Source organism: Dipteris shenzhenensis, chromosome 33, assembly GCF_047967505.1.
Source record: "Dipteris shenzhenensis isolate YYH24624 ecotype China chromosome 33, Dip_SZ_1.0, whole genome shotgun sequence".
NCBI lineage: Eukaryota > Viridiplantae > Streptophyta > Polypodiopsida > Gleicheniales > Dipteridaceae > Dipteris > Dipteris shenzhenensis.
The window spans coordinates 11,171,090-11,187,110 of NC_141628.1; the positions used below are offsets into that span (position 1 = coordinate 11,171,090).

The 16,021-nt window shown below is 44.8% G+C and overlaps 1 protein-coding gene across 3 annotated transcripts; it reads right to left on the minus strand.

Moving 5' to 3' along the window:
* Nucleotides 1–12,064: 12,064 nt before the first annotated feature.
* Nucleotides 12,065–15,186, minus strand: LOC147879682 (uncharacterized). 3 transcript variants are annotated; one of them, XM_087371869.1, is made up of 5 exons: nucleotides 15,025–15,186; nucleotides 14,261–14,343; nucleotides 13,857–13,933; nucleotides 13,373–13,442; nucleotides 12,065–12,647 (listed from the first exon to the last, which is right to left on the minus strand). In XM_087371869.1, exons 2-5 carry the CDS (start codon nucleotides 14,327–14,329, stop codon nucleotides 12,282–12,284), a joined length of 582 nt encoding a protein of 193 aa, XP_087227995.1. In that variant the 5' UTR covers nucleotides 14,330–14,343; nucleotides 15,025–15,186; the 3' UTR covers nucleotides 12,065–12,281. The 3 variants fall into 3 exon arrangements, with proteins under 3 accessions (XP_087227995.1, XP_087227997.1, XP_087227996.1); XM_087371871.1 differs by having other exon boundaries at nucleotides 14,891–15,185; XM_087371870.1 differs by having other exon boundaries at nucleotides 14,542–15,185.
* Between the last annotated feature and the right edge of the window lie 835 nt (nucleotides 15,187–16,021).

Genomic DNA, 16,021 nt, shown 5'->3' on the forward strand with positions numbered 1-16,021 from the left:
TTTAAAGGACATGTTATTGTGCGTGGTACACACGAACGAAGTAGCATACCTATAAACGGTTCGTATAGCAGATGACAGAACTAAGAACAAAAGCGGGGAATAAAGAGGCGCCTCTCTCCGTGACTTACGCTCAATATGTCAAGGAACCGCGTACAGGGTGCACTACAACTAGTTGGCTGGGCTATAACGCGATTAAGCATCACCCTGGCTAGGGGCGGAGCTGGTGGGCTAGGAATCACCCCGTTTTTATACACCTTCTAAATACGAAAGGGCATGTTTAGAGCTCGCGTATGATTTTAAAAAAAGGTAAGGTTTGATACCCGGACAATCAAGATTCGTTGGGTCTAGAGTATCTTGACGAACTGATTCTCGGCCTCTTGGAAGTTCAAGTCTTCTCCTAAGAGCTGACCGTGGGAGATCTCACGGGACCAGTATTCTATCTTGACTGGTAGTTAGCAATCGGGAGTGCTTTGTCAATGTACTTTAGCGTGTTTGACAGGTGGAGTATTCCGAATAATAGTCGAGCGTGGGCATAGATAACCCATAAGGTGTCCCGAACTTAAACACGAGCCTTGGCCTTGAGCACTACAACGTGGGGCTGAGATAGTAAGGATGCCTCGAAGATATACCATTGCTGGACGATAGGAGACAAACACTAGATCATATGCGGACCTTTACGATGTCAACTAGGAGAAGATATAGTCTATCATTATATGCTAAGGATTTTCTCATTGACAAACCAGACGTGTCCACTTTGAACAACACATTAAGTGTCGTTTTTTGAGTAGTAAGGCTTAATAAGCATGTACTTAACACCTATGATTAGCCTCCCCTCTTATCTAACTTCGAGTCTATTCTGATACCCTAGGGGTTTCGCATATACATTTGGCTGAGTTTATTTTTGAGTAAAGCTCACTGTATATGCTTATGGATCGTGTACTATCTATAAAAGCCACCAAGCTAATACTTTATGTGGGAAGATTCTTCTACAAGGACATAAGTAGAAAAAGAATCTCATTGCTGACCTGCTACTATAGCAAAATGCTTGAGATAATGGTTATACTGTGCCTTTTACAACCTTCTATGACATATTGCAGGATCACCAAAAATCGAAAATCTAAAGCTCATATGTGTTTCTTTGGTAAAATTTTCGTGGGGTGACATGGATAACAACTATATAGGGGTTGTGAAGCCTGCTTGCCCATTGGAAACTAACGGAGGATTGTTTGCTTTGGATGATCATAGGTGAGTCCCTATACTTCTCCACACGATTTTTGGAGGAACATATGTGATGGAGCTGATAGTAGCAAGCTCATTAGAAGATCTCTTGTCAGTTTATTGAACGTTTCAGTCTGCCATTTAACCAAAAGTAGGACTATTATTGCAATACAATAACCATAAATGGGAATGACATGTTGGATTTATGGAATCATACTAATCTGATTGGGTAAAACTAGAAAAACTGAAAGATTAGTTGATGTGGTACTTTAGTTCTAATCCAACAAGATTGAACGAAAATGACATGGGTTACGAACTAGCTATTTAAAAAGTGGACTCATAATGGGTGAATGGAATGTGATATGCTGTCTATTTATCTTCTTATACACCTACCAGACGATGGGCACGTAGAGAAATAATGGTACAGTAAGAACTGAACTTACTTGAACTTGCTTGGTATGATTTTGTGATCCCTTTGATTGTAACTGTAAGGAAGTATTGATTAAATAATACATAGTTGATGCAAATAGTAGGTAGGACAAAACACACACACACACACACATACACACACACACACACACACACACACACACATCTCTCTCTCTCTCTCTCTCTCTCTCTCTCTCTCTCTCTCAGATCCCTCTTGAAATGGTCGGCCCAACTGGTGCAGGGTCTAGCAACCTCAAGGAAGTGCAGTTCTATTTGAACTCCCTCTTGTCAGAGCCAATGATACCATATGCAAATGGTGGAACCATTGTGCTAAGTGAGAATGACCCCGCGATAGGCAAGGGCATTCGTGTGATGGCCATCACGCATGTAAATGGCCGCGTGGAGACTACGCAAGTGGAAGCCATTTAGGAGAGTGGATTGAGGCAGTTGTACATGCTGAACCTGGAGTTGTCACGTGATTATGTGCTAGAGAGAGAGGAAAGAGTGCACTTGCCCACGCTCCCCATCCACAATAGATCTCACCCAAAGCTCAACTAGTATTTTGTGTACCTCCACATGTTTGGGATGGATGCCAATGCAAACATGTTCATATACCAACCCATGCTTTCAGATGACAATTTGCAGGTCATTTTCAACAACAGGAGAACATTTCCTAGGACCCCAACTATGTAGCAAAACTATTTATTTACTTTTTTCCTTGGAACATAATTCGAGGCACAATTATGTATCACACACCAATGGAGAAATTTGGAGTATTGTGTCCTTTGTAATGTTGGGTTCAATTTACCAAAAAAATGTGTGATTAGCATGGACTTGAATGCATTGCTTGTTCTTCTTTCGTAGAAGTACTGTTGTTCTTAATGGTTTCTTCTTCTTACACAAAATTGTATCACAAACCCTAAACCATCATTGTTAATTGGCAACTGATTGCAAAACCCATCATGCAAAAATAGAATGCAAGGCTATTGAGTTTACAAGGCACATGTCATGTACAATTGCTAAAGACCAAAGAGAGAGAGAGAGAGAGAGAGAGAGAGAGAGAGAGAGAGAGAGGGGGGGGGGGGGAGTGGGGGGGGAGAGAGTTATATGCACTTGCCCACACACGCGCACACGCACACCCACACTTCTTTTTTTTAGTGAAAACACACACACATAGACACACATACACACGCACACACACACACACGCACGCATGTGCACAAAGGCTCAATGTGGAGCACTCATTAATCCCTTGGTCTGAAGTTTTGTAGCCTCTACAAAAGAAAACACAAGGAAACACTCAGAATGTGGGCTGCTGCTACTCCTCGACTCCCCTTGCTGCCCCCTCTTAGCCTCTCCCTACCTCCCTCCCTGCCCCTCTCTCCTCCCTCCCTTTAGCCCTTCCCTACCTCCCTCTTAGCCTTCACCCTCTCTCCTCCCTCCCTCTTAGTCTTCACCCTCTTCTCCAGCCTTTTTAGTCGGATGGAGCTCAATAGTGTTTGAGTTGGCCTTCCCACTCGGATTGATGATGGCTTTGATCCTTGCCTACTTCCATCGGTCACTAAAACCACCATCCCATCTTTGCATGGGGGCTCCTCTTTAAGGGTAAGTCACCCATCCCTATCACTAATCTAGGAGTTTGGCACACATATGTGAGATATCTTACACATGAGAGCACCCACAATGCTACTCGAACATAACCCGTCTACTACAGCAAGGGTCACGGTACCACAAGAACTTGTTTCTACACCGGTTATAGCTACCCAAGAACTTGTGTACCCTACCTCAAAAGAGTTCCATCCGAGCGAACGCCACCATGCCAATAACCCCTGACAACTAGGATGAGGCACAAACTCAACATGTGCTCTACTTGGTTGATGACATGCTATGCGACCACTCGACATTCGTCTCCATTGCATCCCACATAAGCATCAAGTCCAGGTTTATGTGAGTCTTTATAAAAGGCATGTCACCACCATGCACTAGCTGCTCACAAGTCGTTGGTATGCCAATGAACCCACTTGGATTCATGGTACGGCCAGTACATCTCTTGTACATTATCTTCATAATTTGCATTCTTGCATGCTGACCTCACAAGTCCATGTGACACCTATTCCATTCACCATGTGTTTCCTTTCACACGGCATCATCAACATTCACAACCACCTCCTTCTCCTTTTTGCCGATTACTGTCACCCAACGGCGGACGACTAGAACAAGACATACTAATGGTCTTGTTTGCACTATAGAAGGAGGTCCAAGATGAGAAGCTGATGGTCCTGGGCAAGAAATGGAAGGTCCAACAGCACAAGAAGTGGCAGGACGTGCATTAGATTGTGAATTAAGTCCAGCCTTCGAGGTGGTGCTATGAGGTGCTACACCCGTAAACCTTTTAGGCCTTTTCTTTTTTCTCTTTCTTGGGCAATCTCTAGCAAAATTCCCAGGGGTCCTACCGATCCTACACTGATCCTCTCTCTGAGCGATCTCGACTCTCTGCCTAAAGAATGAGCCATCTGAATGCTGGAGCATGATGTGGTCATCCGTAATGTTAGGGTCAGAGACAATGACCCTAACAGGTGGTATAGTGCCTCTACTACCAAAGAAGGCATCCCAGGAAGGGGAGGATATTGATGACCATCCTGAAAGTAGATCCAATGGAAGATAAGAGTTGATGCTACACTTGAGGGAGGTCAGGTAATCCTAGGAAGAGTGAAAAAGTTTGGCCATCCTCCTCCACAAGGTCAAAGCCCAACGAGAAAGGTGTCAATAAGATCCTCCTGGAGCTCAATGCCAAAGGACTGGCCTGAAGCACTATATCTGCTACATTCAGGGAATCAAAACAAACAGACAAACATCTGTGAGGTGCCCTATGAGGTCTCCAGGTAAAGCAGCAAGCATCCAATCCCTGGCCTGTAACCTGGATGGCTGGGACCCATGGATGCGAGCAAAGAGTGATGTCAACTTCTCTCCTACTATCCATCTTTTCTACAAGTAGAGTTAGCTGGTTCCTGCATAGTTACATGAGAGTGGAGCGTTGATATCTAACACCCCCCCTCAATGTCCACCTGCAAGTGAACTTACTTTTTCGGCCCAATGCCAAGTCAATGAAGATGCCTCTCTAGCAGGTCTCTTCCAAGAGCCTTCGTGAAGATGTCCACAGCATTCTCTGTAGTTGGACAGTACACCAATTCACCCTCTCCATCCATGATCAGCTCGTGTACAAAGTGATATTGAATTTCAATGTGTTTTGTGTGAGCGTGGAACATCGGGTTCTTTGCAATTGCCATGCAACTGTGATTGTCACATGATAACTGCGTAGGCTTGTTCTGCACTGCACCCATGTCCCCTAAAATCCTCCTCAACCACACTGCCTCGCAAGAAGCAAAGCATGCAGATTTGTACTCGGCCTCGGTAGAAGAAAGAGCAATTGTGGGTTGCTTCTTGCTGACCCATGGCACAACTCCAGATCCAAGTGAGAAATAATACCCTGTCACTGATCTCCTGCTGTCCACGTCTCCTGCCCAATCTGAGTCACAGAATCCGGTCAAGATGTTGCCCTTGATATAGATGATGCCATAATCAAGTGTGCCTTTGATGTATTTCAGCACCCGCATCCCTGCCCTCCAATGGTTCTCCCGGGGCTTATTGGAAAACCTGCTTAGGTAGATCAAGCTGCCCACAAGCCTTCTGTACTTCGCTTTGTCCACCAGTGGTGATGAATCCTCATTTGAGAGCTTCGTGTCAACCTCCATAGGGGTACCAACTGTTTTGCACTCAGCCATGCCAAATTATTTCAGTATCTCTCCAGCATATTTCAGTTGTGAAATAAAGATCTGTTTCGGCTCTAGCCAAACTTCAATCCCCAAACAGAAATGCATCAGTCCGAGGTCTGTCATTTCAAACTCTCTTCCTAGCAAATGCTTCGTCTGTGAGATCTTCTCTTCATGGTTCCCTATTATGATAAGGTTGTCCACATAAAGGACCATGATCATACACCTGCCTCATTCTCTAAAGATATACAAATTTGCATCAGATGGGCTCCTCCTGAACTCGTTTTGCAGAAAGTAGGGATCAATTTGCTGGTACCATGCTCGTGGGGCCTGTTTCAGCTCGTAAAGTGTCTTCTTTAGTTTGCAGACTTTTCCTTCTGAATTGGGGATCTCAAAACCTGGTGGTTGTTCCACGTATAACTCCTCCTTGAGATCTCCATTCAAAAAGGTGGATTTCACATCCATCTGAAACACGAGCCAACTTCCCTGGGCAGCTAAAGCCAAAACACTACGAATTGTGGTTAGTCGAGCTATGGGAGCAAAAGTATCTTGATAATCAAAACCATGTACCTGTGCAAATCCTTTTGCCATGAGCCGAGCCTTGTACTTATCCAACGTGTCATCAGACTTGTACTTGATCTTGTATACCCACTTGGTTTCGATTACCTTGCGCTTTGCTGGTCGATCCACAAGGTCCCAAGTGTTGTTCTTCATCAGCACAGATCACTTTTGTCATCAAAGCATAGTTGACCAAGTGTTCCTACGCCCTTCTTTGCTCCTCTAATCTCTTGGACCGGCAGTGTTCGGATGGTTCCTCCTCAATTGCTACAGGTTCTCTACCATCCAAAAGCTGCTTTACCCACTTCAGGAATGGCCGTTGTCATTGTGGTTCTGCAGGCTCTTCTTCATCTTCTTTATCTTGAATCCTCCCAAGCACTATTGGGGGAGTTCGGTCTGCTGTTGGTGGCGGTATTGGATGGATATCCTGGTCCTGGTTGTCTGGGAAGGAAGCATCCTCCAATTGATGCGGTTGTTCTGAGAAGACCACATCATGACTTACAATTACCTTCTTGGTAATAGGGTTATAGAGACGGTAACCTTTCGCCTCTTCACTGTAGCCCAAGAAAATACACTTCTGGCTCTTCGGTTCCCATTTGGTCCTGGTAGCATCCGGTACATGCACAAAACAGTCACATCCAAAAACTCTGAAATGTGCAGTTGAAGGTTTCTTACCAGAAAAGGCTTGCAGTGGAGTCATTCCATTCACAGCCTTCGTGTAGCTATGATTGAGGATGTAAACTACAGTGTTACATGCTTCAGCCCAGAAAGTCTTTAGCAAATCTTTCCCTTTCATCATACTCCGGCCCATTTCGCAGATGATGCACATCTTGCGTTTTGCTACTCCATTTTGCTATGATGTATGTGGCGGGGGTTTCTGCCTCTTGATTCCATGACTTTTGCAGTAACTTTCGAATTCAGTCGATCTGAACTCTCCATCTCTGTCTGATCTCAGCTTCTTCACCTTCCTCCCTGATTCTTTCTTGACCATTACATGCCATTCCTTGAACCTACTGAAAGCCTCGTCTTTCGTCTTTAGGAAGTATATCCATATCCTTCTATTGTAGTCGTCGATCAGCGTCATAAAGTAGAAGGAACCACCCAAAGCTTCCGTCTCCATCTTTCCGCAGCGGTCCGTGTGAACGAGCTCTAGAGGAGCCTTTGCTCTGCTGGCCTCTTTAGGAAAAGGCTACCGATGCTGCTTGCCCATCATGCAAGCTTCACATACATCGGGCAGATCTGAAATTTCTGGTAGGTCTGCAATCATTCCACTTTTATGCATCTCCTTCAAAGAACTAAGTTTAGATGACCAAACCTATCATGCCACAGCTTAGTGTTCTTCACATCCGCTCGAGCACTGAAAGTTGAGAGTTCGTAAATGTTGTTGCACTGTGTACCTTTACCAATGACCTTTCCTTGAAGATCCAGGATCTGTGCAGCATTCTTATCGAATTGAAGTTTGAGGTCCCGATCCATGATCGCAGAAACGGACAACAAGTTCCTCTTGATATCTGGCACATAAAGAACATCGGACAAATGTTTTACAACTCCATCTGACTTGAGAGCAATCATACCTTTTCCCTTTGCTGGACATTTTGCATCATTGCCGACTGCTACCATGATGTCATTCCCTATCGGCTGTAGAGAGGTATACCAATCCTTCTGATTGGTCATGTGGCACGATGCACCACTGTCAATGATCCAAGGTTCATTTGCAGGTACATGAACTGCCTCCATGCAAATCTCCTCAATTGTGATGAACAGCTCTATGGGTACTGCCTGCGCATTGTTGCTGGACTCTGTCTTCACTCCGTTCTTCTCATCTGCAATCTTCTTGTGGCACTCATTCTGCTTGTGCCCTGCCTTGTTGCAATAGAAGCACTTGATCTTCTTCTTTCTCTTTTTATCATCAGAAGAAGATGGGTTACCAGAGTCCTTACCCTTACCTTTCTTTGATCTGGTCCAGAAAGTCGAATCTTCTCCAGTCCTCGTCTTTTGATGCATCTCCTCCTCCAAAAGCATCATTCTGAAATCCTCAAGTTGAGGGGTGGATTTCTATTTTGTGTATTCAGTACCGTAACAAGACCATCGTACTTTGGTGGGAGAATCCATATGCACCTTCGTGCTAGATTCTCGCTGGTGATGGTGATGCCAATCGCAGTCATCTGATCACACAGATTCTTCACCCTGGTGATGAACTTCTCTGCCGCTTCAGACTCAGACAACTTTTCATTTGTGAGTTGAGTCTCCAGATTCTAAATTCGCGTCTGATTCGTGATCTCGTACTGATTTTTCAAGATCGTCCATGCCTCCTCCGCTGTGGTGACATGTTGAATTAACGTCATGACAAAATCACTAACACTGCAGACAATAGAACACAGTGCATCTGCATTTCTTCTTGTCCACGCGAGAATCTCATCTGCAGTTGGTACTATCTGTTGTCTTGCATTCGCTGGATTCAGTCTCGAAGCCGGCCTCACGTCCACCCCAGTAGCAGTGTCCCAAAGCTCATATGCGCTTAGGATGGTCTTCATCTTGAACTTCCAGAGAGGATAGTTAGAGCCGTCCAACTTGTCGCTTTCGCCGAACGGTGGGATTCACAGTCTTACGGGTTGGGCCATCTCTCACAATCTGCTCGCAAATAGAAACACACTACCAAATCTTCTTGCTAGAGTCCAGGCTCTGATACCATGTAAGAAAATAATACAACATCTATGCTCAACAGATAACAGGATCTCGTACGCAAGAGAGAAAACAAGATAGTATGGAGAATCAAAAATTTGATTACTGTAGAATTGACACAATAGATGGTGCTGCCTCCCAGCCATGTGCTCCTATGAAAGAAGCTTCGATGGCATGCTGGAAACAGTAGAAGACAGAGGCTGAATGGTAAGGAATCAAGGTTGCTATAGCCAGTGATGAAATGGGCTTCACGGGCTTGCTCTTATATAGCCACCAGTCGTAGTCAGTTAGGCTCAATTGGGTGGCTGACCTAGTCCACCCAAAACGGTCGACTATGGTTCGGTCCCGAAATAGGCCACCGACCATACGATAGAACCGATGCACAAAACAGAGCAACTAACCTATGGTCTCCGTTTGCCATCCAGGATCATCTGAGGCTCCAAACGGGCCCCGCAACCCGAGAGTGGGCTGCCTCGAGAAATGCTCCGTCTACCCTCAGTGTGGTCATCAAGGGATGCCTTCCCGCACTTGCATGTAGCCTAGTTGGCAGTGTGCCAACTCTATCTGAAGCCGTCTAGCCATCAGGCCACACATGGCCCCCATTTGGTGTCCAAACCAGGACCTATCGGATAACTGAGCTACTCAAATGCCTTCTCCTCATATGGGGGGCTTACAAGTAGAGTTAACTGGTTCTTGTGTAGTTACATGAGAGTGGAGCATTGATATCTAACACTATTGCCATTTTTCTAGATCCCCAAACAAAGTGTTGAAACTACTAGCTCACCATCGAGTTTTGAATTGCGCTATATGACTATCCAAATCTTATTTATTTATACCATGAAACTCTAAAAATTTGCATTTCAAACCAGCTATCTATAGGTGATCCATCAGGTGAATTGTTGTGTTCATCCTATGTGTTAGTGGACTTATCGATAATGGTGGTGGTGAGTTTGCATTTGGACTCCTTTGACTAACATCAAGTCCCCAATAGCTGAATCCAAAGGTTAAAAGGTTCTCATTAGTCTCTGCAAAGACTAGTTTTCAATCTTTGTGGAAGGTCTCTCTCTCTCTCCCTCTCTCTCTCTCTCTCTCTCACACACACACACATACACGCACACACACACACATACAATTTTGATACCTTGTAAGTAAGCCACACACTTTCTCTCTCTCTCACACACACACACAATTTTGATACCTTATAAGCAAGCCACACACTTTTTTTTTGGGTGAAATTATCTCACTCAAATTTTTTGGTGAAATTATTGCACATACACAGGGGCATGCACACACATGTGTGCACACACACACACACACACACATACAAACTTATATAGCCAAGCAAACGAGTTTTTTAATGCTCGATCACACACATACACACATGCACGCACGCACGTGCACACACACACACACACACACACACCACATATAAAGAAAAATAGACACTTTCATAATGCTCACTCAACGCGTGCATGCATGCAGGTGCGCACGTGTATACACACGCGCATGCACACACACACACACACATAGAGGCGCGTGTGCGCACACACCAAATAAATTTGAATAAATACTTATAATGTGAAGGATTGGAAGGATCCAATTGCATATCATGAGCTATGTACACGTGTTGGACCCTTGCTTTGATGCCCTTTTTGGTGTTTAAGAACCCAAGGATATGAGCTTTCCAATGCCACTTGTCATTCCTAGAAACCTTGTGTGGACCTATTATAGAAGATTGAAGAGATACTTTTGGTTTAGGAGATGGGGAATGCTTCACCATGTTGAAATGGAGAGGATACTAAGAAGAGAAAGAGGCCCTTTAGGCCTGCATAATTTGGAAGAGTGGAAAGAGTAGTTTTCACCTTGGAAGGGTGCTTAAGTACATGGGAATTGTTTGGGAGAGCTTTTGGGTGATCTCAAAAAGTCAAATAATTGGAGGGAAAAAGTGTTGAGAATGACCAAGAGAGGGGAGTGGTTGACCAAGAGAGGGGGGGAGTGTGTGGGGACCAAGGGAGGTCTATGCACCAATGAGTGGTTTCCTCCAAATATTAAATCTTGGAGCTTCCTCATTGGTGGATTGCAAATCTTTTTACTACATCATAAATTAGCTCCTTAAGGGCCTTTAATTACTCTGAATCCCCCCCCTATGTCAAGCCTCCCTTGTGGCACTAATACAATATGGAGTATCGAATGCATTCCTTGTGACACATGCAAAGCCCCTTTAATCCTTCCTTCAAGGATAGACTAATTAAACGTGGCCATATGGTACCCATCCCCTTCATCCAATAGGTGTATGAGGGGATTTGCCATTATGTATGTGAGGGTATGCCACCTCATGTGGCCCCTTAAAAATATGACAAGTACTCATCGCATGATGTCATGACAAGGTCTACCTAAGCACGTAGTCTAACTACCACCCTTAAAAGTCTCTAACCACTACTTAATGACATGATATCATGGCGAGTTCCACCTAGGCCGTACATTCAACACAAAAACCTACTTCACCTTATAGTGGCAAAGCTTCCATTTTAAAGGTTTCCACAAGCCTACATGTCATTTTAGTGTTCTTTATATGCCCACTATACAATTCCATTTTCAAGACTTATTTTAGTCAAGATATATAATCCAAATTAATTTCAAAGTAGCAATATTGCCCCTTTTTATGGGAAGATGAACTTCCATAATCGGTTTCTACAAAATATTGAAATCACATCTCTTTACGTCCCCTCCTTAGCATGTATATTAAGGGCAATCAATGAAATTTAGCACTATGTTTGGAAATTCGCTATAGCACTTCCAGTTGTACGGTTAGTTTATTTGATGCAGACTTGCATGGAAGCTCCATTAAGTTCCATTTCCTTGGAGTCCTAGTTTGCTAGATTCCTATGAAAAGTCATATGTTGTTTTCTCTCATGTTAAAAGATGTTGTACTTAAGATGCATTGTTGCTTTTACTCTAGGAAGAGGGAAAATTTTACATTTGAATGAGTGCTTGTAACTTCCCAGGAGACTTTGAGATAGACTTGTCTCCATGCATGAACTTTAGGACCAAGCCAATTAATCTTTAAGTTTTTTTTTGAAATGGTGCACTATTTTGCCCCTTAATCCAAGGGGAAGCATAAGGGTACAACAATCATGATACTAGTAAAAAAAAACGACGGTTATGAGTTAGAGACTTGTACTAAGGCAATGCATCCATTTAAACTTCTTCACATCAAATAAAGTGCAAGGCTTTCAAGCTTACAAGAATAATGAGGCAACCAATTTATCTACATGCAACATGTAAAAATCACCATGTAAAAAACTTGCATGGTTCATGGACCTCGTACGAACTCGGTCCAATAATTTGAATGTGACAAGTACTAAAGAGATGACAAACATAAAGTAAAAAAGAAGGGAAGCCATCAATTGTACATGCACAAAATTGTCATCCGATTTCATCATTACAAAAGAGTTACATAAGTATTCTAGCGCAACATGAAGATACTCTTTTTGAAAAGATAATATTTTACTACAGTTCAAGCTAAGATTGTGTTCAATGCTTTATGTTTAATAAAACATCGAGGCCACATATGTGCACATAAAAGTGCCAAGGGCTCACTTGTGTGTGGGATTAAAAGTGACATCACTTCTTTCGTTTGGTGGGAGGCTCATTTACATCCTCATCACCATCATCTTCATCATCGTCATCTTCACCCTCATGCTCATCCTCATCCTCATCCTCACTCGGTGCTTCATATTGTTCCCCATCCTCACCCTCATCCTCTTCTTCGTCCTCTTCTTCACTAGTGTTGTATTCATCTTGGAGCTCATCTACACCATCATCATCCCCCTTAGAGGACTGTTTACTAGTTGGGGGTCCAATATCAAAGCCACCTTTGGTTGGGGGAAGGCCTCCACCCTCACCCTTCTTCAAGCACAACTCAACATCTGGCTCTTGAAACCGAGCATGCTTCGGTTGAGATGCAACATCCCCACAAGGAGCACAACCCTGGATACAACATACCGAAATGAGAGACAATAGAGCAAAGTGAAAATATGCAACACAATTGTCTCAAGCATGCTTTGGTCGAGATGCAACGTCCCCCACAAGGAGCACATGCATGAATAATAACATATCAAAGTGAGAATGAGTGACATAGTCGACTAGATCTTGTGAGGTGAGCACGATATGCCAGGAGGGACATCCACACACTAAGGTGAGAGGAATGCAGTGGCAGTCGAGGGTGCAAGAAACACTGTGTCCGAGAGTCACTCCGAGGGGTTCCACATGAGCAAGAGAACAAATGAAAATCAATCGTGCATGTGTCTCCGAGAGTCATAGGGTTCCATAGAAAGAAGGACAATCCACCAAAAGAAGGGCAATCAACCGTGCAAGAAACACGATGTGTTCGAGAGTCAGAGACATGAGCGGTTCCACATGAACAAGAGAGAACGAAGCACTGAATGCTAGACTTAGCAGTCAAAGAGAGAATGAAGCAGTCAAAAGGAGGGAGAGGGTTGACAGAGGAAACAACCTGTGTTGACTGAGCAGGCAACCAGTGTTGACTGTGAAGTGAAAGCCAAGGACAGTTGAATAGTGTTGACTGAACAGTGAAGAGTGTTGACTAAACAGTGAATAGAGTGACTGAAGGTGCAGTACACGAAAATGGCGTCGTCAATCTGTTCCAACTTTCAACGACGAGATCATGCCATCTACAGCACCTTCCAACCCACCTTCATCCCTCCAGATGACCCGCACCCACTCGCGTTGCATCCATCTTTCATCCCGTTCTTTTCCTCGCTTCTGCATGTATCAATTTTGTAATATCTCATCAGATCACCATAACCGCGATCCATCCCCGCACTTTTCATGATCCGCAGCTAGACAGTAAGTAAAAGGCGCAGGAGAAGAGTTCCCATCGCCGACAGCACTAGAGATACAAAAAATCGACCAACAAACCACGAGGAAAACGCCAATCTCAACGGCCGTGACCAGCAGGTGGGCAAACCGCCCCTCGAAAGATGCAGCAAATCCATAGCACACGTTCACAGATGCAGCCCACAGAAAAACCGTTCCAAATATCACAACACCCCGGCCCAGGGCCGTAGAACTGGTCATCGCCAAGCTAACGAACACTATTCACTAGAAAAACGACCTCCCCTCCACAATTTCCTTCTGAGTTGCAGCATTTTTTTGCAAATCCACAGTCAAACTCACCCAGCATTCTGCAGATCGAAGTGCCGCAGCTCCTCCGCTTTGGTTCTTTCCCTTTCGTGGCCGGGAAGGGGTTCCACCTGTTGTCACAGGAGCAGTTGTATACTGGCTCGTTAGGCTAGCCCCGTCACTGCACAAAATTAGATCTAGCACTTCCCAAAAGCCAAGCAACCACAAATATCCCTATGGGAAGGGCGCGCTTCCTCCCAAATCTCCCTTGAAAAGACTAGTACAAAGCCAATTTCTTCGGGTGTCAACCTAACATAACTTTACTTCCGGTGAGGGACCGAACAAAATTGATTGTCGGAGATAATCGTGAGTACTGTAGCCAAATTTCCCAGTAACGACACGGCTCTCCAAGAAAAAGGAAGCTGAAAGAAGAGATGCGCGCTCTAAGCATATCTTACCTGTGAAGCAGGCAGCTTTTTCACATCGCAGTTTGCAGCATCGGCGACTGAAGACGTTTCAGTAGGCATATTGGCTGTATCTCCTGCACAAAGACACGGCGTAGTATTTCCTAGTCAGGAACTGTCTTCCACCACAAATCATAAGCAGCAGGTGAGCGTCATAACGTAGACAATCGTCCGACGCACGCTTGCTTGTGAAAGGCAAAACAAGGCCTGAAAACCACAATACTAAAGCGTTTGACTAGATGACAAGCAATCTCTCTAAAAAGCTGTTACGCTACCGTTGGCCGGTGGGTTAGGTCGGGACACAGGAAGCACTGCGTCTACGATTCCACGCTGTGACGCGAAGTGTATCTCAGCAGAGCGACTACGACAAAATGAGACAAACGATAGCTTGGAGAACGCAACAGTATTCTAGGATATGACTAGAGAAGCAGCCGCCCCTCAGCTAGGAGAGGGGAAAGAGCAGGACCGTAGTCGTTCAGGAAAAGCTAGCTACTCTTTGCTTAAGGATTAGCTAAAAGATTGCAGTCTTCGAGAGGCTCTAGCTCAAAGATTGCAGTCACCGATGAGAATAGGAAATCATTCTGGAAAGCAAACGCAGAATTTCGGAGAAGGGAGGAAGGTTACGTTCAAATTGGTCGATTCAAAGCGAGGAGGGAGGTCAGGAGGAGGACGAAGCAAGAATGGGAAGCAGCGCAAACAGTGGGAAGCAGCTTGGGCGGCGGAGCAAAGTTGATGTCAGGGAAGGCAAAGGCTATTACGGAAGAAAGTTAAAGCGAGGAGAGGGAGGACAACAGCTACGAGAACAAGCACAGGATTCGAGCAACCATAGCTACAACAATGAGATATTGCAGGAAGAATTGAGAGAGAGAGCGAGAAAGAGAAACAAGGCAAGGAATAAGGAAGAAGATGACAAAGCCACATAGGAAGAAACTTTGTATGATTACACACCACAGGACAGATATCACTTTGTTTGGCTATGATGTAGACACACACACACACACACTACCAAGACCTTTCTTTTGGCCCCTTTGGTGGAAAAGTGATACTTACCCAACCTTGCTCCTTAGTGCCGGCTCAAGCGGCCGGCTCAAGCGGTAGGGCGTCTTCCTACTAGAGGTACTGGCTTCCCTCGTTCAAAACCTTGTTGTGTGGTCGTGTATGCCTTGGCCGGCTTCCCTCATTCAAAATCTTGTAGTGTGGTTGTGTATGTCTTGGGTAGATGTGCCCCTCGTAGTGGGTCATTGGGTGGGTAAGTGCAAAAAAAAGGAAAGTGTGCACGTGCGCGTGCGTGCACACACACACACACACACACACACAATTTAGGGCCTTTATACATGGGCGGCTTCCTCACCTGCCAAGCCCTTCTGCATGGGCAAGCTCAAAAGATTGACTCTACTATTCACCCTACCTGGACAAACATGGACGGGGAAGACCCCTTGCCCAAGCGTATGGTGGGCACAAAATTAATGGCAATGCAACTGGTGGGGCTTGCACCCGGCACTTCATGATGCGTGAAATGCACCTTGCCACTGGGCTACTCATGGTGTGTATAGTTAACTACCCACCAAATGGAAGATTATTATGGCTTGGGGGTGGGAAGGGGCTTGGTGTGTACCCACCCTTATTTGCCTCCAAGGTCCAAGTCTCCTGCTCATCTTTCCCATGGGCCCCTTCCCCCCAATTCCCTTCCAACACATGTGAGAAGGTTGGTGTCTCACTGTCTCATTAGATTGGCCTCCAAACTTTGCTAAAAGA

Excerpts from the sequence above, each read along its gene's own strand:
- LOC147879682 (XM_087371869.1), bottom strand. The coding sequence starts at position 14,329 with ATGCCTACTGAAACGTCTTCAGTCGCCGATGCTGCAAACTGCGATGTG. Across the intron at positions 13,934-14,260 it reads AAAAGCTGCCTGCTTCACAG|GTGGAACCCCTTCCCGGCCA; the intron begins GTAAGATATGCT and ends CTGTGACAACAG. Across the intron at positions 12,648-13,372 it reads GGTCATCTGGAGGGATGAAG|GGTTGTGCTCCTTGTGGGGA; the intron begins GTGGGTTGGAAG and ends TGTTGTATCCAG.